This window comes from Polypterus senegalus, chromosome 12 (assembly GCF_016835505.1).
Source record: "Polypterus senegalus isolate Bchr_013 chromosome 12, ASM1683550v1, whole genome shotgun sequence".
NCBI classification, from domain to species: domain Eukaryota; kingdom Metazoa; phylum Chordata; class Cladistia; order Polypteriformes; family Polypteridae; genus Polypterus; species Polypterus senegalus.
The window spans coordinates 90,120,730-90,144,737 of NC_053165.1; the positions used below are offsets into that span (position 1 = coordinate 90,120,730).

Below are 24,008 nucleotides of genomic sequence, written 5' to 3' on the forward strand. Positions count from 1 at the left end.
TGTGTGGGATTAGCATTGGCACTACTTTATAAAGCCATGTTTGCCATTTTCAGCCAAGCCTAAAATAAAAAATAAATAAATAAATAAAATAAAATGCAAGATGTGACATGTCATTATGCCACTTTTTGGCCTTGTAGCCTCAGAATGCTTGCGGCTTGCCTTTTGTGTCTGCTCGCCTCTGTTTACTCATTTTCTGTCTGCTTGAGTAAAGTCACACAGTGCGGGCATTTAAAAAAAAAAAAGAACATTTGAAAGGAGCATAATTTAACATGAACTTTATATAAATAACAACAATTTTAAATAACATAGAACAATCTAGTTAAAACACAACCTTTAAACACATTCGAGTACTGATGCAATATACAGACCGTAGAATACTTTAATGAATGAATCTGGAGATCTAGAAATATCATTATATACAGAACAGTTTTAATACAGCAAAAGATACAACAGGCAATTTTAAATTTTATTTCTACCAAAATGCTGGGAGTTAATGAGATGAACTAAAGGGCTGTTACTTATTCTGTACATTAAATGACCAAGTTGGTATATTGTTTAAAAATTGTGCGGGTAACTTCAAATTATGACTGATTAGTAAAAAGAATAGCAACAGTCTGCAGAGAGTGAAATGGTGCAGGTAAAGTTTATACTGTTTGCTGTATATATACTATATTTATATATATATATATATGTATATATTATTCTTCAGCCATTTGCTGATGAGCTATAATTAAAGTTTAAATCTCAGTCATAGCTTTAAACACTGCTTAGCTGATCGAAACAGCTTTTTATTCAAAATCTGACATTCTGTACTCCACACGTTTTACATTTCTTTGAGTAAATTTAGCAGCTGGATAAATATCAAAAGAATTGACAAGTCACTAGCGTCTCCCATAACAAGGTGTGATTTTTTTTCTTCTTACTTTCTTTCTATCAAAACAGCTCTGCTCACCGTCAACCTTTAGGGTCGACTTGAACGTTTTTGTTCAATGCAAGTCCAGCTTGTGTCATTTTTTTTTTTCTTTTTCTTTTCTTCAGTAGTTCTGCTGTACCAGCGTCCTCTTTAAATCCTTTCTGAAAGGGCAGCACAGACACCGTCCATGTCTTGATAGGGTCAGGAGAGCAACACAATGATTAAAACACGAGCATAGGCAGGAAGTGAGATGCCTTGCTTTCCTTCTTTGTTCTTTTGCCTTTTATCGGTGTGCCTTTGGAGTTCAAAGCAATCAACATTTCTTTGCCACCATGTGTCCACTTCGCAGAGGCGTACGTGTTGTGCTTGTTCTCCTCAATCCTTTCCTTGAAGTTGCAGTCCTCATTGCAAATTTTCTGTGAAAGACAAAGCACGAGCAGAGTTACAAAATGCTTATTTTTCATTTTATAAATTCTGATATATTAATCCAGTTATGTGGAAACATTAACTCTTCAGGAATATCAAGATTTGATTGCTACTTACATAGATAGCATTTTATTTGTTCCCAAGGTATAACGGCCGACCCCTTACCCGGCCGGCAGCCACACTACCAGGTCCCGTGGCCTGGATAATTTACTGAGGAAAACCTAAATCTACCAAGCCGTACCTCTGACAAATAATATTTTCCCCAATCAATGGTTAAACACAAGCAAACCATATCAGAATATAAATCAAGTGCAGTAATATATTAGATGAAACAAAATGACAAATACAAAACTCTGGTGTAATATATATATATATATATCCCTCCACCATACCACTAAAGTGAAAGACACTATATATACAATAATAATTATAATAATAATTGTGAATTTCCCCTTGGGATTAATAAAGTATCTATCTATCTATCTATCTATCTATCTATCTATCTATCTATCTATCTAAATCCTTCCTTGTCCCTGCACACTAATAACAAACACACAATACAAATAATGACAACAAATGATTACTGAAATGATAATGAACGTGAAAATGAGTTCAGGTAAACCCATCCATCCATTATCCAACCCGCTATATCCTAACTTCAGGGGTATGCTGGAACCAATCCCAGCCAACTCAGGGTGCATGGCAGGAAACCAATCCTGGGCAGGGTGCCAGCCCACCGCAGGCCGCGCATACACACACACACACACACACACACACACACACACACCAAGCACACACTAGGGACAATTTAGAATCGCCAATGCACCTAAACTGCATGTCTTTGGACTGTGGGAGGAAACCGGAGTACCCGGAGAAAACCCATACAGACACGGGGTGAACATGCAAACTCCACACTGGGAGGACCCGGGTCTCCAAACTGCGAGGCAGTAGCGCTACCCACTGTGCCACCGAACATGAAAATGAGTCCAGGTTATTCCGTCCATTATCCAACCCGCTATATCCTAACTACAGGGTCACCTAGGTTTGCTGGAGCCAATCCCAGCCAACACACTGGGCGCAAGGCAGGAAACAAACCCCGGGCAGGTAAATAACTGTCCAAATTACTGATAGCTGTTCAAAATGCTTGTGTTTGATTCCCCTGAATGAATACCAGAACAATCTGACTGTGATTCCTCGGCGATGGTGGAAAATAATGTCCAACCCCGAGGTTTCTGGTGATGAATGCGTTTGCAGTAAATATGGCCGAGTCAGAAGCAAACTGGAAAAATGTTGCGATGTGAATGAAGGCAGAAAAATGATACGTTTTGGTTAGATGAATCTCCTTCTCTCTCCTCTCTCTTCTTCTTTCCATCCTTCCCATTTAAATAATAATGAGCCTGATGTAAATGGAAACACCTCCGGCTCTGACGTTTCCAGGGGTCGCGGCCTCCCCGCAACAGCCTTCCCCGTTTCTTCTTACGGGGACGACATTTAAAAAAACACATACTAGTTTAAACGGGGTGATGTGACGAGACACAACAGGGTGCAAACTAAATAATCAACAACACTTATGTGGCCCCGCTTTACAGAAGTGGAAGAAAAATGTAAACGTAACAAACTGCATAATTCCCACAACAAACCCGCATAAGAACTCCTGGCTCAGAAATAAGAGGATTGTAGGTGGCAGGGAGAGGTGGTCACGTGGTCAGACCTGCTCAGTCGTGCCGCAGGTTTACATTTAAAGGTCTTACCATTTAGGTAGTGCAGGTCCAGCTTGTTGAGTCAATAAATGGAATATGCTGATAGAACTTTGTTCCTTCCAAAGATCCCCTGTCTGAAGTCATTAGCATTCTAGTAGCAGAATGATTCATCATTAGAGTGGTGGTAATAGGGTGAATCATTTCTTTTGCTGAGTTAATAAACATTAACAGGATGATGTGACTCATATCTAGGCAGTGAGCTGGATAAATTCAGTCCACGTTTCAGTGTCTGGATTACACATTTTAGCTTTAGTTGTAAAGTGCTCGCTTTTTAACCATTACTCATTCATTTCCTCCTCCTGCCTTTTCCACTTTGTCTGATCATATCAGTTGAAACCCAAATGCATTAAAGAACCTCTAAAATATGAAGTTTAAGTTAGCTCTCTGCAGTACCGAACACATCACCGCACCTGAACTCAACATGAGATGTGACAGTTCATCCAACCTTTTGTGACAGAAAGGGGTCGCTGTTGCCCCTTGAACCCTAAGACAATATGCCAAAACACCAGATAAAAAGTCCCAATAATGAATTTATTACTATAATAATGTGCACCAAGCACCTCCACCTCCACTATACACAATAACAAATCAATAATCACAAATAAACACTAATCAATCCTCCTCTCCACCCAGCAGCTCTGTCACACACCCTCCCAACTGCGGCTTAGTCTGTTGGGGTTTCCCATCATCCTTTTCAAGTCCATGACCCGGAAGTCCCCCTTCTCCGGGTCAACTCCACATAGTCCTTTCTCAAGTGTCCCAGAAGTACTGCAGGTTTCCATCCTCGTGACTCTGAAGTACTTCCGGGTTGGCATAACTGTAACAATCCCCAGGTTTTGGATGAGCTCCCCCTGGTGGTACCCACGGCACCTACAGGGCTGATGAAACGGACTCCATTTTCCATGATGCCCTGCGGGAATCCGGGGCACCTCAAGGCTACAGGGAGGACGTCATCTAGTGTCCTGGATGTATCGGCCGGGATGAGCTGCCAGCCGTCCATCACACTTTTTAAAAGTGATCAAATATTCCTAATTATTTAATTACTAGCTGTGTAAGCCTTTGCTGTAAAAAGCCCAGGATCTGACAAACTATTGAAATCGTCAGAAAAAAAAATTGAAATGTAGACATGTCAGGTAATTGAAAGGAACTACTCTCCTAGGAGGTTTCGTTTTGCTGACGTGCTTGCATCGCTTGTGTATTAGTGGCGGGAGGTAAAGTAAAAGGGATACAGTTTTGCCGATGTGCTCGGCTAAGCGAGTGACTCTTTCTTTGGAGGCTTTGTTTTGCTGACGTGCTGGCCTCACTTGCATATCCTCGGAGGTGAAGCTGTGGCTCAGTCAGTTTTATTATGTTTTATTTTTGTGAACATTATCAAAACTATGGACTTTTTAATACTGAAATGCTTCAGTTTTATATGTTATGAATTTTGTTTAATATGAATGCAATCAGTATATCTTTTGTATAATAGTTCCTGGTTGCCTGTTGTAGCAGGGGGGGCTTTAGTTAATGAAACACCCATAGGGTGCACATGTAACATAACAGCAGACTCCCGGCAAAAACTGGATGACGCTGTTGCAGGTAAGACGCTTCTCACTGCTCTCTGTCTCTCGTGTAAGCTAACAAGTTTTAAAATGGTGTATTCCATCTCAAACTGCATGGAAACATCACATCACATAGCTGTGGATGTATCTTAAGGTTCTGTCATCACTTTTGGTCGTCAGAAATTGACTTTAGAAGTGTTTAATTTGACGGAGATCTAGCCTCATTAGCATATTGCTTGGCTTGCTACAGGAGACTGACAGAGAGCCTGTCAGTGTGTGTGTTGACTGTGCCCCTTGCTGCTTGTCTTATTAGGAATGTTACAACGTTAATAATACTTTGTTCTCCATTGTTATTGTTATAATGCATTTGTTAAATTTGTATGGTTTTGAGCAGGTTAATTTGGATAACAAAAAGTATTTATCTGCAGTGGGCTGGCGCCCTGCCCGGGATTTGTTCCTGCCTTGCGCCCAGTGCTGGCTGGGATTGGCTCCAGCAGACCCCCGTAACCCTATGTTAGGACATAGTGGGTTGGATAATGACTTGACTGACTGACTGACTGACTGAAAAGTATTTATTTTCATGGAAACATGCACTTTGGTTAGAAGGAGATATTTTGCACTTGTTTTGATCAGGATTTGATTTCTGTTGAAATGTATTTGTTTCAGTGTTAATTTCATTATTCATTTTGTGTAATTTTGTTTTCATTGTATTTATATTAAAAAAAAGCTGGATGACGCTGTTGCAGGAGACTGAGAGAGAGCCTGTCGCTGTGTGTGTTGACTGTGTCCCTTGCTGCTTGTCTTATAGCTGGATGACGCTGTTGCAGGATAGGATATTTTTACGTTTAGGATATTTTTCATATTAAGGTAACAGTAGATAGTTTGGTTTGCAATGCACAGTGAAATATACAGTACAGTATGTTCCGGAAACATGCTTGTAATTCAAAGGCACTCATATATCAAAGCGAATTTCCCCATAAGAAATAATGGAAACTCCGATGATTCGTTCTACAACCCAAAAATATTCATATAAAAATGATTAATACAAAATATAAAGTAAAAATATGTAAAACAAATTAACCTGCACCTTACCTTTGAAAAGAATCGTGCCTGGTGTGTGGGAGATGAGAAAGAGGCGATGAAGAGGAGGAGGGTTATTGTGTAGGACGACTTTCACTCTAACTAACGGAATCCCTGCTATCTGTTGGCTCACTGGAATCTTTTTCTTTTTTTGCGACTTTAACAAGGACTCCTATCCAATGACAGTTGCTTTTGCCTGAAGAGTCACTACACTTGGACACAAAATTTTAAAAAATGCTTTACGCACGCGGAATAGAATCCCGAAGCAACCACAGGCTCCCAGCGCTGTAGCAGTTTGCCATAAAAGCGAATCCGAAAAGATTGCGGACATGCTATAAGCGCCTGCCGTCAATGGGCGATTCAAGGAACATTATAAATGCAAGGGCACAGTATTACTTGGTCACTAACCTGGCCATGACCCTACCTGACTGTTGTGTCTGTGTATAGTAGAGCGGCAGATCACGCTACAATAAATAACCGCGCTGTTCTTGTTTCAAGATGAATAAAGCTGGTGTTGCTAAAGTACTGAGACTCAGCCTCGTGTTCTGGGGTGCATGGCAGGGACTCACATCTGACAACACACACACAGGTGGTCACAATGCTATAGTAAACATTATACGCTCGTACAGATGTTGACTATACACCAACTGAAACCGAGCATGGGAGACAATTACCCATAATCCTGCGGCGAGAGACAGTGAAAAGAATCATCGGCTCCGTTGTGATCATGTGACGCTCGGTCGACAAAGCGTATACGGACTACTTGTATTGCAAGACCTCACTCATTTATCAAGTTAAAACATATTAAAAAATTTAGCTTGTCTTGCAAGACGCTCGCAATCTAAGTTACTAGCAATCCAAGGTTTCACTGTATAAGCATTTGTTTCTCTAATGTCATAAACAGACTGCTGAGACAGTCCAGTAAAACAAGCAGAATGTTCCAAGGGGGTGGTTCAAGAAACTGGCTGATGTGATGGTCTTTCATGCACCTAGTAAGACTTGTTAGTTGGCACAGTTTTCATGACAGAATAAGAGCTGAAATCAGGAGACACTGAAGAACAAGGATAGAATGGAGGAAGACATTTATTTTAGGCTGGTTGTACTCTATGCTAAAACATCTCATGTCTTTTAACCAATCAGAGTATGATATATAAGCATTAATTCAGAACTATTTTGCAAATTCAATTATCTATTAATATAACCCTGTAACCTGTACTTTTTGACCATGCTATAACAGACTGCTGTAATGGATGCCCCGTCTTCAGCCCGGTGCTGCTAGGGTGAATAAATGATGCCAATGGACAAGCTTTCTCCTGCCTGATTATCAAACCTTTCCCAGTCGAGGATAAGTTTCTTCCTTTAATTAAGATGTTAATTTCTACCACAACCCCACAGAGAGACCTGAAGATGGCAGTTCACAGTCACTTCCCATTCAATCATTTGGAGCTCGAGAGGATATGCTAGGGAACAAACAGACCAAATCCAGGTGTGCAAAGCCTGTGGAGACTTCACCAAGAAGTCTCGAAGTTGGGAAACTGCTGCCATAAGGGGTTTCCACAAAGTACTGGAGTAAAGGTCTAAATACTAATAGATGTCTGGTTTTGTTTTTTTAATACATTTGCAAACCTTTCTGAAAACAAGTTCTCATTTTGCCATAATGGGTTATCAAGTGTTGGGCAAAAATGTTACATTTGTCCATTTAAAATGAAAACTACGGCCCAATAAAGTGTACAGAAAGTGAAGGGGCCCGAACGTGTTCTAAATTCACTGTCTACGGTAAAATTTAGCCATATTTTGATATGGCTGCGGTGGGCTGGCGCCCTGCCCGGGATTTGTTTCCTGGCATGCGCCCTGTGTTGGCTGGGATTGGCTCCAGCAGACCCCCGTGACCCTGTAGTTAGGATAAAGAGGGTTGGATAATGGATGGATGGATTTTGATACGGACAGAACAATTAAAATTTTTTAGCTGAACTGAAATTCTCCCTATCAGTTTCCATCTTCCTATTTGTGTGATAGAATCTCATTTTCATCCTTGCTGCTGTGTGTCTCGGACACTTTACCTACTATGTAATTTTATTCTAACACACAGTTGTTACAATTATTTGCCTTGATACGCCTCGCACTTCGTTATTTAGGCAGATTCCTAATGTGGGCATTCCAGCACGCTACTGTGTATACAGAATAAGTCCGAGTGCCAAGAATATTATAGGTTTATACTCGCGTTTAGGTTTTAAACATTGTTTAAGAAGTAACTTAGACGCTAGAGTGTTTAGAGAATGACCAAAAAGTGCAACTAAAAATAGGATACTGTTTAGATTTTTTGGTAAACTTATTTTAAACTGTAAACGTTTGACAAATCTTTAATAAACACTCTTTACACACAAAGCCATCACTCACCCCTCTTGGCTGCCTTTACTGTAGAATACAACACCATACAGTTTATGAAGCAGGACATGTAGTTAGTTGTGTAGCGATTTTTCTATAGTAGGCTTCTCTTTCATTAATTTTACAGAATAATTTGCAATATATAATACTGCAATATAGCGTCTCCTTGCTTCATTTTCATTGTGTGTATAACTAAATGTCACAGAGAAGAGATGTCCCTTCTGACACAACAGTTTTTAGGGTTATAGGCTCATTTGTTGTCACGTGTCCAGAGAATAGTGAAATTTTTACTTGCACGTGCTAATGTGGAAAACAGGACGGTGACAAAATTGGATGCCGTCATGAAAAATCCCCTCCAGGAGGCGCTCTCTTAGAACACTTTTAGCCACGGGCTCATTCCACCAAGGTGTGCTAAAGAAGCTTCTCTGGGGATCTGTTCTCCCCACTGCTATCAGACAATTCAATGCTTCCTCTCGACGTAGTATAAATTCATTTTGAAATTTCTGGACATTATACATTTATTTACTTATAGATTGATTGATTGGTTGTAATATTTGTCCTGTGAGTCGTTATTCTTGTTTTTTGTTTCTGCTGCTTCATGCATCCGAATTCTTACTTGGGATTAATAAAGTTTATCTAATCAACCTAAACATACAACAGATCGGTACACCTTTAATGTTGAGCAAAACAAGGGAACTGGACAAAGACTTCAGGAGGCAAACCAAGCCACCATCTACACTACACAACCCTAGTGTGATTACAATTCCCCACAGAAGGGGCACGCACCTACAAGCACTATTTTAATTCTTCTTTCCTGTTGTTTTTCATCTTCAGGCAAATAAAAGTGATGACCCGTTTGGTACCCCAAAATCTGTTCCGATGCCTTGAGCTATCATTCTTGCACCTGGCTACACTATCAGTGAGACGGTTTACCAGTTCTTTTTCTTCCTCAGATGTCTAATGTCTGTCTACGGTTACACAGAGGACACGTCACTGGCTGGTATGGCACCTGCTCAGCCCAGGGCTGCAGACCACTAGTGAGGGTGTTGAATTCACCACAGGAGGAGATTCCTGGTGCACAGTGCCCACCTGTTCAAGACGTATACAACACAGACTGTCTTAGAAATGCTAGACGTTTTATTAAAAACTTCAGTCACCCTCATTGTTGCTTCTCTCTTCCTCTTTCCTGGACCATTGGCACTAACACCACTAGATTCAGGAAAAGGACACGAGTGAAGGTTGTGAATGCTTATAATGTGTCATTTTCCTTTTTTTGCGTTCCCTATGACATCAGAGTACATGGTGTACATTGAATATTGGGGTTGGAACCTTAATATTATTATTTAATATTTCCGCAACTATTGCCTTATGCAATATTTAAAAAGTTGAATTTTAATAACGTCAGATCATGATGTCATTTTGTTTATGTTGTGAGCTAGAAGTCCCATGGCATGCACGTCCCAAAGAGTTGAAAAAGCACTTCCTGTAATCTCCACTCGAGGGGTAAAACCATGTAAAGCCAGCTAGTAATCGGACAAATACAGGATCTTAATAAAATTAAAGACCTTCTTCTTTATAAAACAGTATTCCAAAATCAATGAGGCACTGTGGAGCACAAAGGCAAAATAGAATTGCCCGAGACACAAGGCAATCCAAAGCAAACAAGTCTCAATACAGCAAATCAAAGACTTGTCAAAAATCTAATAATTCACCAGAAATGTAAAATGTAGCAAATGAAAAAAGTCCTGCTGCCTCGCAGTTAGGAGACTAGGGTTCGCTTCCCGGGTCCTCCCTGCGTGGAGTTTGCATGTTCTCCCCGTGTCTGCGTGGGTTTCCTCCGGGCGCTCCGGTTTCCTCCCACAATCCAAAAGACATGCAGGTTAGGTGAATTGGCGATTCTAAATTGGCCCTAGTGTGTGCTTGGTGTGTGGGTGTGTTTGTGTGTGTGTCCTGCGGTGGGTTGGCACCCTGCCCAGGATTGGTTCCCTGCCTTGTGCCCTGTGTTGGCTGGGATTGGCTCCAGCAGACCCCCGTGACCCTGTATTCGGATTCAGCGGGTTAGAAAATGGATGGATGGATGGATGAAAAAAGTCGATAGCACACATGAAATGAACCACCAGAAACTATGGGAGTCTCTCAGGATTTATCCTGGCAGTGACCAGCAGGTGGTCCCGCCTCTCGGGGAACCACCCACAAAACACATGTAACATATTATTAACATAACATAGTATTATTTGCAATTAATTTAGTATTCTTTGCAGGTATCACTGTGACATTAAAGAATCTTTCTGGTAATCAGTGTCAAAAAAGCCAAAATAAATCCACTGAGATTCAACGTTGTATAACAGTAAAATGTGAAAACCTTCAAGTAGATGACTACATTCTGTTGTATTCTAATTCTAAATGTCGTGTTTTTGTGGACTTACTCATTTGTGACATGTATTTCTACTCTGTTCTTGGATGCATTTTGTAATTGCCCGAGTATTATTGATAATTAATTTAGTCCTCTTTGCAGGTATCTGTTTTCACAATGACATTAAAGAATCTTCCTGGTAATCAGTGTCAAAAAAGCCAAAATAAATCCACTGAGACTCAATGTTGTATAACAATAAAATGTGAAAACCTTCAAGCAGATGACTACATTATATTCTAATTCTAAATATTGTGTTTGTGTGGATTACTCATTTGTGACATATTTCTGCTCTGTTCTTTGATGCATATTGTAATTGATAGAGTATTATTTGTACTTACTTTAGAGATATTAGAGAGTCTTTTTCTGTTCTGATCAGTGTCAAAAAAGCCAAATTAAATCCACCGAGATTCAGTGTTGTATAACGGTAAAATGTGAAAACATCTAAGGGATTAACTACTTTCTATTCTGTTCTAATCCATTCTGTTCTAAGTATTTATTTTCTTGTGGATTTGCTCATTTTTGACACCTATTTCTACTCTCTTCTTGTATTCTGGACTTGGATGCATTTTGTAATTGCCAGATTATCAGCCGTAACTTTAGACCCCTTTGCAGAGATCTGTTTTCACGTTGATGTTAACAAGTCTTCTTCTGTTGATCAGTGTCAAAAAAGCCAAATTAAATCCATGAAGATTCAATGTTGTATAATAAGAAAATGTGAAGACTTCCAAGTGAATGACTACATTCTATTCTATTCTAAGTGCTGCCTTCTTGTGGATTTACTCGTTTTTGGTCCAAAAACATGCAGGTTAGGTGAATTGGTGATCCTAAATCGTCCCTGGTGTGTACTTGGTGTGTCGATGTGTGTGGCCTATGGTGGGCTGGCGCCCTGCCCAGGGATTTGTTCCTGCATTGCGCCCTGTATTGGCGGGAATTGGCTCCATCAGATCCCCGTGACCCTGTATTAGGATATAGCGGTTTAGATAATGGATGGATGGATGGATAAAGCTTGATGTCACACACAATATAGAGAGAATGTAGAGAAAAGGCTTTGGGTAGAGACCACCATAGGGAGGAGAAGTTTTGGTTTTATGCAAGGGAGAGGAACAAGTCATGCAGTCTTTGCACTGAGACAGCTCATGGAGAAGCAGCGAGAAGGGTGGCATAAGGCGTTTATTGATTTGGAGAAGGTGTCACGTCAAGAGGTCCGGGGGAGTATTTGAGGATTGTCCAAGGAATGAGGGAGTTAAAAGCAGTGTTGAGGTAACAGGCAAGACCCCAGTTAGAGTAGGTCTGCACCAGGGATCTCCTTGAAGTCCTTACCTCTTTGATCTGGTTATGGATGTGGTGAGTAATGGAATAAAAGAGCAAGTCCCCTGGTGCAGGCTGTTTGCTAATGATGTTACGGTGTAGCACCAGAAAAGAGAAAATTGAAAGATGGAGGATTGAAGATAAATAGGAGGAAGACAGAAGATATGAGGTTTAATGAAGTAAGCCTGCAGGGAGAGCAACTGAAAAGAGTGGATATATTTAAATATCTAGGATCAGTGGAAACCCAAGATGGCAAACTAGATGCAGAGACAACTCATAGAGTGCAGAGTGGATAAAACAATTGGAAGAACGTATCAGGAGTATTGTGTGATCAGGGCTGGCACCCTGCCCAGGGTTTGTTCCTGCCATGCGCCCTGTGCTAGCTGGAATTGGCTCCCGCAGACCCCCGTGACCCTGTAGTTAGGATATAGCGGGTTGGAAAATGCATGGATGGATGATATTTCTGCTCTGGTCTTGGATTCTGATCTTGGAAACATTTTACATTCACTTTACACACTTTGCAGAGATCTGTTTTCACTTGGACGTTACAGAATTTTGTGTCAAAAACATCAAATGAAATCCACAGAGGTTCAGTGTTGCATAAGAATAAAATGTGAAAACTTCTAAGTGGATGATTGACAACTTTCTATTCTATTCTATTATTCAAATCATTGTTTTCTTGTGGATTTGCTTGTTTTTGACACAGAACAGAAATCTGCTCCTGGATTCTGATCTTGGATGTATGTTGTAATTGCCTGAGTGTTTGTAATTAATTGAGACCCCTTTGCAGAGATCTGTTTTCACTTTAACACTAGTGAGTCCTTTTCTGTTGATCAGTATAAAAAAAAAAACAAATTAAATCCACTGGGATTCAATGATGTATAACAATAAATTGTGACCCTTTCCGAGTGGATGATGTCTACTTTCTATAGACACTGTATTATGCAGGCATTACTTCTCTTTTCTGCATTCTGCCAGCCAGTGCTGACCCCGCTTGTTGATGTTTTTAGCCCTGTGTCATACAGTTCACTCGGCCACAGGGCCAGATTAAGACACTTAGAGGTACTAAGCACTTAAAAGTTCTTGGTGCCCCCTGATTATAAATGAGCTGCACTCACTCTCAGTGGATGACTGAACGGGACAGCCAACATGACCATGTCAGGAATGGTCATCACATGAGCCTTGGTGGACTGTGTGGAAGTTACCAGATTCTAATTTTGTTGTACTGCATTCCCAAGATTAATATATATCATTAACCTCTATTATTACTATTTTATTATTGTATATATATGTATTGTCACAAACATGCACATGGGCGACAGCTTATGGGCTCAAATACTTGTATTTCCACATTAGACAGGGGGTTGGCGCTGTACTCTTAACTCTTTCTCCTTTTCCCCTGCAGATCTACAGAAAACCAAGAATCCTAAGCCCTCCTTACGGTCCTGAGAAGTCTCCACCTACCACTTCTTCTTCTGTGGCAGTAGATTCCACCTCCTCATGATGTCCCTTCCGGTTCTAAGACTACACCCATCTCTGTCATCATTTCCTGTTTGTCATATATTTATAGCAGCCATTTTGTAACAACCGACAGTTCAGTTCGGAACTCATGTCTGTAAAGACCTCTCTACAAACCAACTATTTTTCAAGTATACTTTGGGGATTCGCCAAACCTTTCTCTTTGTTCCTATTTTCTTCTTCTTCTTTCAGCTGCTCCCATTAGGGGTTGCCACAGTAGATCATCTTTTTCCATATCTTCATGTCCTCTGCATCTTGTTCTGCTACACCAACCACCTTTTTGTCCCCTCTCACTACATCCACAAACCTTCTCTTAGGCCTTCCTCTTACCTACCAGCTCTATCTTTAACATCCTTCTCCCAATATACCCAGCATCTCTCCTCTGCACATGTCCAAACCAACGCAATCTCACCTCTCTGACTTTGTCTCCACACTGTCCTGCCTGAGCCGACCCTCTAATATCCTCATTTCTAATCCTGTCCATCCTCGTGACAACCAAATCTTAGCATCTTTAACTCTGCCACCACCAGCTCTGTCTCCTGCTTTCTGGTCAGTGCCACCGTCTCCAACCCATATAACATAGCTGGTGGTCCATGGTAAATCTGGAAATGGAAAAATTCTGTGGTGCCCCCAGTCCCTTCATTCTCTAAGCATGTGCTTATTTTGCTCAAGGGTTAATCCAGCTCTACTGAGCCACCAGCTCACACTTGATGTTTATTTATTTATTTAATGACAATTTCTTTGAGGTGACTAATGTAATCAATTAATTAACTGACAGTAGTACATGAAATCTTAATTACTAAGATCAAGAAATGTGGCTGCTGCTGCTGTTAGTTGAATGAACGTGGTCTTCAAAGATTACTCAATACACACATACAAAACATATTCCTTAACAATTAGAAAGAACAACAAAAAAAAAACAATCTAGTCAGAATGTTTTATTTTTCTTACCTTCCCATATAATTTTCCAGACTTGTTCATTGCCAAAAAATATTCACTTTCCACGCCCTTGATTGCGACCACTCCAACCGAAACCGTCTTTATTTCCAGAATACCTGCAGTGAATCACAAGAGAGTCTCAGAAGTGTTGCCGGGCTTTAGCCGTCATCATTGGTTTTCATAACAGGATGGGGTCTTTGCTGTTAATCAGTTTGTGGTACTTCTGGTTTTATTTAAAAGCTGTTAAATGGTTTGGGTGGCCATTACAAAAACCACAGCTCATGCAATTGCACATATGGGTAACAGACTAAAGATGGTTCCCTCAGGAAACAACTTCTGCCCTTTTCTCATTTGCTTTGCACGCTAGCTTATAAGAGCGAAACCTGAACGTTCTGAAAAAGTTTCTTTAATTGTTTGTCTTCTAGCAGAGCACTTCAGTCAACACACAACACTTGAGTATAGCAGTGCTGAGTATAAAAACTCTTATATAGTTACATTCAACCTGAGACTAAAGTGTAGAACTTGTCTCATCCAAAAACAAAATAAGGAAAATGGAGAATTGCTCTTTAATGAATGAGCACAAAAATCTCTTACTTCTAGGTGAAAAGAACTGTCACTTCAGGCAGACCATGTAAGACTGCTGCTCCACCACTGGGAGTGGTCCTTGGGATTGGATGTTTAGTGGTCTCCTCTTGGGGCCCATTTTGACAATAAAGTTCTCATCATTTCCTTAGCGGATCATTTACTTGTCTAAGCAGAGACATCATTTTAACAATAAATCGGTAAGGTTTTCATGGTGGATTGTTGGATGGTCTGATCAGAGGCATGTTTCAGATGAACAGTTGCTTGGCATTATGAATATCAGAATGTAAAGGATGATGCGCATGCGCAGGCGTCCCGGCCGGGATGGGGCAAGGTTTCTTACCTGAACGGGAAACCAGTCTTCCAGAGAGCCCAAGAACAAAGGCAGGGTTGCCAGAAAGATGTCAGTCTGGAACTGGGTATTCTGGTGTCCTGGCAGGTTTGGATCCCCAGCTGGGAGGTCAATCAGACAGGACCATATACGCCCTCAACCTGTTCAGTGGCAGCATCCCTGAGTGGCCAGTATGGACGCTCACAAGGCTTGCTGGGAATTGTAAAGCCTTGTCAGGTATCCAGGGATGCCGACAGAGGGTGCTGTAGGAATTTGTGATACCTGCTTTCTGGGACTTCCCTTCAATCCAGAAGTGCTTCTCTCGGGGTATGGCCTAGCATCAAAAGAACTACCAGGTCTAAGATAAGAGGTTTTATACAAGGGAGAGGAACAAGTCATGCAGTCTTTGCACTGAGACAGCTCATGGAGAAGCAGCGAGAAGGGCGGCATATGGCGTTTATTGATTTGGAGAAGGTGTCAAGTCAAGAGGTCTGGGGGAGTATGTGAGGATTGTCCAGGGAGTAAAGGAAGTTAAAAGTAGTGTTAAGGTAACAGACAAGACCCCAGTTAGAGTAGGTCTGCACCAGGGATCTCCTTGAGGTTCTTACCTCTTTGATCTGGTTATGGATGTGGTGAGTAATGGAATAAAAGAGCAGTCCCCTGGTGCAGGCTGTTTGCTAATGATGTTGCGGTGTAACACCAGAAAAGAGGAAATTGAAAGATGGAGGATTGAAGATAAATAGGAAGAAGACAGAAAGAAGATAAGAGGTTTAGTGAAGTAAGCCTGCAGGGAGAGCAACTGAAAAGAGTGGATATATTTAAATATCTAGGATCAGTGGAAACCCATGATGGCAAACTAGATGCAGAGATAACCCATAGAGTGCAGAGTGGATAAAACAATTGGAAGAAGGTATCAGGAGTATCGTGTGAACGAAGGTTAAAGGTGAGGTCTTTGAAATAGCGTTAAGACCAACAATGATGTATGGAGCTGAGACAAGGGCAGTAAAGGGATAGCAGGAGAAGAAGTTAGGTGTGGCAAAAATGAGAACGTTGAGCTGGATGTATGGAGTTCCAAAAAGAGACAGCAGAAGAAATGAGACAATCTGAGGAGCAACAAAAGTGGGAGAGAAATTTAAGAAAGGACAGGAAAGTAAGCTGAAGTGGTCTGGACATGAGATGAGGAACATGTGGGCGAAAGAGGGATGGGGATTGAAGTACAGGGGAACAGAAAGCGAGGGAGGACAAAGTAGAGGTGGATAAATAAGGTAAAGGAAAATCTGAAGGAAAAGTGGCTTGACTGGTGAGGAGGTGCAGGAAAATGTTGAGAAAAAAGATGAATAGAGGCTTGTGGTTAACATCCAGGAGGTCCAACAGGAATTTAACAGATAGAGGGTTTGCTCAGCAAGAGAAAGAGGATACTGGGATGCATGCAAATAACCTGAAGGATTTTTTCAAATATTCAAATGTAAAGTCAAACAATAACATAGTTTTATAATTAGCAGACTGTATAAAGTGTAGGCTCAGATGAACTAACGAGTGTGTTTATGCTTGTAAGAAGAGGCATGGGACCTTGTAGTTGTGTATTTAGATAAAAGTAGCTTCACTGACAAATAACAAGACCACTGCAAGTTAATTTAGGCTTACACAACTATTGGTAAGTTCTTGCAAAATCAGCCACCTAGGCACACTATAAAGGAGAGAATCTCAAAGCACTTCTTCAACTTCTCTGTTAGATTAGCCCCCCAATAAACCCCGTATACGCACCTCAACACCCGCGAGCATGTCGGCTGACTTAAGAGGAAAAAATTTGGACGTAAGCGTCAGTAGGCCTAGCGCCGTAGGAACCAAGTTACCCAAACTATTCTATAACATTTCAGTAAAGATTTACTGCTCTGATGCGGATCTTTCTCATCCTCAAAAAGGTCATTACGATAGTAATTAAAGAGAAGAATTCAAAATTAATTAAAGAATTGCGATATTTGAGGGTTCCTCTATGGTAGGGGTGTCCAATTCCGGTTCGGTCCGGTAGCTGCAGGTTTTCATTCTAATCCGTTTCCTAATCAGCGAGTAGTTTTCACTGCTAATTATCTCCTTTCCCTTTCATTTTAACAGCCCTGTTTTTAAGGATTCAGTCCTCTGAAATTATTTGTTTCTACGTTAAATAGCAGCCAAACAGAAGTGAGACGTGAAGCAGATGACCAGCTAACTTGGAACGTCAAACTCCAGCCAATTTCACTCCAACCAGTTTCTTAATGAAAAGCCTGTACTTACTGTTAATTAAAGCCATTAATGAATATCAGGACTTGTTGCTGCTCTCATACTGTCACAGTAGACTGTTGATTTCCTGTTTTTTTTCTAAGACCACCATCAAGATGTTTTGGTGATCTGAGCAGACCAACACGACCCAGACCTTCACCTTTCTTTATTTTCAGGTGAGCTGATCATGTGGCAGCTCGTTTCGTGTCTCATTACTGTTTGGCTGCTCATTAAGCAAAAGGAAACAATTTAGGGGTCTGAGTCATGTCAATTAAAACTAAGGCAAAACAAGTTAATCAGCAGCAAAAACGGCTCACTAATTAAGAAGATGCTTAGCATGAAAACCTGCAGCCACTGCGGCCCACCAGGACCGGATTTGGACACCCCTGCTCTAGAGTGTCTCTTTCTCTTGCATGATTTGGCTCAAAAACTAATCAGCACATCGTAATCTCATAACAGGCTTCAGTTTCGAGTTTGGTATTTTTTCTAGACTGTTCTCAAGAAACTGTGACACACACCCATCATCGCGATATCGATGTTTTCGCTATCAGGGGACCCTAAAATGTTGAGAACCATCAAAAACCGGAGATTGAAATTTCTGACGAATCTAAAGCTTTTCCTCCCACTCCACAGACGATAGGCTATGGTGTGGGAGGGCGCAAAGCAAAAATAGGATGCAATGTCTTGCACTTTAAATGAACACCATTAGCTGGACTGAGAAGATAAAGAGTGCAACACCTAGAATAGCCAATCCAACAAACTGCCACAAAGACTGCTACATGGGCTTTGTTCTGAATCGCTCAAGTTGTATGTTTTTTCCTATTTTAATTTTGGAATTCTTGGTTTCTCTACAAATAAACACAAGTATAGATTGAAGTATGGTCTGTTGTTTTCTTATTGAAACTGCCGTGTTGTTTAGAGATATTAGCAATCACTGTGGGCCTGGTGGTTCTCTAGGATGAGGGATTGAGATACTTATCCTGGTTCTGTAAGATCCTAACTCGGATCAGAAGTGTTAGAAAATCCAGTGATTTAATGAGTTGCACTTGCTCAGGTCAAATCCCTCCACAGGTAGCAAACTGGGAGCAGACGGTGGATAGATGGGCTCCTGGTCTTTGCTAAGGTATTACAGGGTAGCCAGTCCCTAGTAGGTAGGGTTCAGGCCTTGCAGTGGGGGAAACTAACAATGGCTCATACCAGTCTTGCTCTCCATGTTTTCAGGTCCAACTGGTTCAGGGATAGAAAACTAGGAACTGGTTCCAGTAGCATCCAACCTGCCTTGTTGAAGGTACTCAGATGATCACTGATAAATTACGTCAGGGGGTGGTAAACTGAGAATAAGATGGGTCTTGGCCAGTCTCCAGAGGTAAGTACTGATGGGTGTACAGTGTGCCATTTCCAGGATTTACTTGTCCACCAGTTAAAAAGGACCTTAGGAATCTAAAGTGCCATTCCCGGATACTTCCAAATTAAACAGAAAGGTGTTATTTTTATGAGTTTAATCATAGGGTGGCATGTTCACAACAAAATGAGCATGGTTTTAATGATCAGTAATTAGACAATCTGGTTTTAGGCATCACGGCAATAACAAAATGGGTACTAGTTTTCACTGTCGTCTAATAATAATAATTAAGAAAAGGCTCAGACAGTGTACATGATGCCTCTTTGCAGTAAGATACTATTTTGTCCTCTTGTTTTACTTTAAAATGTGTGTTGTTGTTGACTAATATTTTGATGGTCTGACCATCAGCTGTTGTGATCTGGAGTCAAAAACATGGTGGAAGGGTTTGAGGCCTCCAAATGGAGACCAGGCCAGAGGACGCAGCCAGCCTTCCAATTGCTACCTGCAGGCTTCGGCATACACCAGAAAAGGGAACTAGTATTAAAAGTTTAAAAATAAACTTAAAGTTGCAAAATATATCAAAATGTCTTACAAGAGAGAGGAAACTGTAAAATGAATAGAGACAATCCAAAGCAATGGATTATTACATAAAAAAAGAAAACAAGGTAAGAATAAGGCAAAAATTGTTTGCCTAAAAAAAAGCAATCCAAAGCAAACAAGTCCTAATATGCAAATTCCAAAGACAAATAAAATAAATATACAGGAAAATCGAGGAACTGGTAAAAAAAAAAAATACCATCTAACTTTACTAACTTTAAATTCCACTACTGGATCCTTTTCTGTGGCCGACTTACAAAGCCAGAGGGTGGAGCCAGCAGCAGTGATGTCAGGGTGGCCCCACCTCTTGGGACTCCACCCCCAAAGAGCATAGAAAGGCAGTACATTTAAAGAGATCGCCCATAGCTAAGGAATAATAAACACAACCAACAGTAATTACACAAAAACATGAATAACAATAATTTAAAATAAAAAACAGTTAAAATAGGGGATAACTGCAAGCAGGGAAAGAAAAAAAAATTGTCAGTAATATTACATTATATTAATTGTTTTTTGTTCTTTATTTCGCCTTGGAGCAATTGAAGGTTAAGGGTCTTGCTCAAGGGCCCAGCAGAGTAGAATCTCTTTTGCCAGTGACAGGGATTTGAACCAGCAACCTTCAGGATACCAGTGTAGATCCTTAGCCTCAAAGCCACCACTCTGCCCCGAGTGGCCATTTTGAAAAAAAAGTTCTTGTTTCCAATAATTGTCTAACCGTACATATCATTTTGACAATAAAATAATTGTGTTTAGAATCAAACATTTTATAATCCAATCTTGGATGTCATTATCCATCTTAATAAAAGGATGAATGTCTGTGTTTCTGTGCATCTCTGTGTACATTTGGTTGTTATGTCTCTGTCCTTCCCACAGAAGGCACATCACAGACACATGTATTAATAACATGCATTGCATTTGTCATTCCAACAGAAAGAGCATCACAAACACGTGTATTAATAACATGCACTGCATTTGGCATTCCAACAGATGGTGAATTTCAAACAGGTAATGTTCCTGTTGAATTCAGGCCTAGTGTTGGGATTTTGGACACTCTGTCCATATCTGCATAATGATGAATGTACATAATAAAATGAGTATAGGGTCACCCACGATGAAACAACACTTGAACAAGAATTTCACTATACCCTATACAGCTGACAAAAAACTAAATTTACACACTGTCCAATCCACTTAAATTAGTTCAGATCATCTGGTGGTGGCTGGAACCTATCCTGACCGCATCAGGGCACAGTGTAGGAGCTAGGTCTGGATGTGGCACTAGTCTGTCACAAGGCCACTCCTACACGCTCACACACACCCACTGTCATTCATATGGGGCCAGTTGACCATTTTTTTTACGTAAGGTGTCATAATGGGAGTCTACCTCACAGCTCTATGGACCATGCTCATTGTCTGCATGGTACATGCATGTTCTCCCCATGTCTACACAGGTTGTCACCGCAAAGCCTTGCATGAGTATGGACTCAGATGAACCAGGCGTATCACCCAGGATTGATTCTTGATTTGATTCTAGTACTGCCAGGATGGTGTGAACATGGACTGAGCAGAAAATGGATGCGTTGATGGGTACGTGTTTGCTAGTACGCCATATTCTCCTAGATTTCATTTTTAGAGTTCAGATTAATGAGTTCCAGGTACCTCCTACAATTCTTGGCAATCCAAGTGAAAAATCAGTTTATGATATTAGGCAGTAAGAATGTTGAGAGGGTTATTTCAATGTCTTGAGTTACTCAAGAGTTAGTAGAAACACTCTTAGCATTTCAGCAGACATGTTTATATTACGCTTAACGCTGAAGTAAGCTTTACAAATGCCAAATTGCATAAGCAGCAGACAGCACTGGTGGATTGAGATGCCTAAGAATATGAGGCAAGGAGCGGGAAACTAAAATGCAGCAGGGTCTGGGACTCAACACGGTCTTGGGGTGGTTGTCCATACTCCAGCAAGCAGAGGGGGATGAATCGCTGTGTTCTTTAAGCCACAAACAAGTTGCACCATAACTCTATGACAAGGACATGAGGACATGGTTAGCGACTTGCTAAAAGTAAATATAGTGTTAATTGTTTGAAAGGTTTTTCTTTTGTATAAAGAGACATGGACATATGGAACAAGTTACCAAAACATGCGGTAGATAGAACTTTAGGGACCTTCAGATCTGGACTTGATGTTATTTTGGAGAATCTAAGTGAATATGATCATCAAAAAGCCTGTATCAGGGGGACTGGTCTTTTATCCCTTGATTAACCACATCCATAACCAGATCAAAGAGGTAAGGACTTCAAGAAGATCTCTGGTGCAGACCTCCTCTAACTGAGATCTTCTCTGTTACCCCAACCCGAGTCCAAGTCCTCACTGGACAATCCTCACATGATCCTCTGGTCCTCCTCTCTCTCTCATGTACCTTCAGACCTCTTGACGTGACACTCTATCATAAGCCTTCACCAAACCAAAAACACAATTTGCAATCCTTTCTGTTTTTCACAATGCACAAAATACCACTGAACTCCTGTATTGTCCGTATACTCCACAAAAGATCCATGACCCCAGGCCTACCTCTCATGCCACTTGGCTTTCCTTTTGAAGGACTTTTGCTGATCTCCAAAGACATCTCAATTGACTTCACGCAGAAGAACACAAGCTGTAACAGATTGGGGCACCACTGGCAATGCTATTATGTACTTCTTCTGCATTAAACAGGTGCTACCTCAAGCAGAGGAGTTGAAATATCTTGGGGGTCTTGTTCGTGAACGAGGTAAGATGGGAACAAGAGACTGACAGGCAAATCAGAGCAGCATCTACAGTTATGCAGACATTGCATCAGTCAATTGAAAGGCAAAGTTTTCAAGTTAACCAGTTGATCTACGTTCCTGTCCTCACATGTGGTCATGAAGTTAGAGTAGTGACCAAAATGACTATCACAGATACAAATGGCAGAAATGAGCTTCCTTCACAAGGGGTCTGGGCTCAGCCTTTTAGATGGGATGAGAAGTTATTTGGGATGAGCTCAGTGTAGAGCTGCTGCTCCTCATCATCATCAAAAGGAGCCTCTTGAGGTGGTTCAGGCACTCCTGGATGTCTCCTTGCAGAGATGTTTCAGGGCTGTCCAACCAGGAGGAGACCTCGGGGCAGACCTAAGACACACCGGACAGATTATATCTCTCGCCAGACCTGGGAACACCTTAGTATCTCTCTGAAGGAGTTGGAGGAGGTGGCGGAGAAAAAAGTGACATCTGGGATATCTTTGCTTGCCAACGCAGCCGGGATGGGATAAACAGTCGGAAATGGATGGATAGATGGACCCGTAATGACCTGTTTTTATATAACATTAAATAAATGGAAATAATTAGGCAAAGTCAGCCTATGTCATTATACCCTCAAGTCAAATTTAAGCTCCAGTTCCTAGAATTCAAGGCAGTTGGCACAACACTAATCAGCCTTATTAAAAACAGCCCAACACAAAGCACAGGTTACCTCTGCCACTGGCGATGACAAACAAGGCCATGTTGGGCAGCAGAAGATTATTAAGGGCAGGAACGCTCAGCATTTGAAACCCCCGTACGCCCACTGGAATGGGGCTGGAAGTGCTTTCACTGCATGCTGTCTTGTGGTTTTATGATGTAATGCCATGAGCTTGGACAATCTGCACATCAAAGAGATGTAAGGAGGTCACCATTTAGTCCCATCGGCTGCTTTGATTGTCTGAACAGGCTGTGATGCAACTCTCTCTTTCCATTTTAATTCCAGATAATCGTTTAAATTTTGCAGACTGCATATGGAGGGTGGGGGGGAGACGAACTTCAAAGAGCCTCATATACAAATGACTGCAAGAAGAGACCTGCTGATCTTCATGCGTGATGAATGCCATCACAGTGCTCTTTCAGCTTTAATTTGATAGCCTGTGTTTCATTTTGTTGTAGGTTGGCAAAGTATCTCGCTTTGCTATGCCACAATGTACGTAAGTAATAGAATTTATTTGTGCTACCTTATTTAAAAAGTCTGCAATGTGTACTTGAATCATGTCCGAATTGTTTGATTTGTAATTTGAAACTGTGGAGCAGAGGGGTACATCAAGGACAAAGGTGTCTTTGTTCCAAATATATGGCACTGCATGAGATCATGTGACATAACATAACTTGTTTTGTTCTCAGATAATAATTTACCTATAAGAAGTCCTATTACGTGAACCTGATATTTACCCAAAATGTTTAATCTGTTTATCTGGGACATTTAGATAATACTTAAAGAGACAAGTATGTTATTAGAATAGACCATTTATCTGTGTGCTGATTGGTGTAAATTGAGAGATGGGTATGGTATTAGAATAGACTACTTATCTGTATTCTGATTGCCGTAAACTGAGAGACAGGTAAACTACTAAAATAGACCATTTATCTGTGTGCTGATTGGTGTAAATTGAGTAATGGGTATGTTATTAGATTATACCATTAATCTTTGTGCTGAGTGGTATAAATGGAAAGACACTATACCGTTAACTATTAGAATACACCATTTATCTCTGTGCTGATTGGTGTAAACTAAAAGACGGATATGTTATTAGAATATACCATTTTTCTACGTGCTGATTAGTGTAAACTGAG

At 40.8% G+C, this 24,008-nt stretch overlaps 1 protein-coding gene across 5 annotated transcripts in view; it reads right to left on the bottom strand.

Annotated features, from left to right (window-relative positions):
• Nucleotides 1-979: 979 nt before the first annotated feature.
• Nucleotides 980-24,008, bottom strand: part of fgf7 (fibroblast growth factor 7) — a 78,786-nt gene continuing 55,757 nt past the window's right edge. For all 5 annotated transcript variants that reach the window (XM_039772873.1, XM_039772871.1, XM_039772874.1 and 2 more), the window contains 2 exons: nucleotides 14,296-14,399; nucleotides 980-1,329 (listed from right to left, as the gene is read on the bottom strand). In XM_039772873.1, the coding sequence (XP_039628807.1) occupies nucleotides 1,135-1,329; nucleotides 14,296-14,399 (299 nt within the window). In that variant the 3' untranslated portion in view covers nucleotides 980-1,134. The remainder of the gene's footprint in view (nucleotides 1,330-14,295; nucleotides 14,400-24,008) is intronic.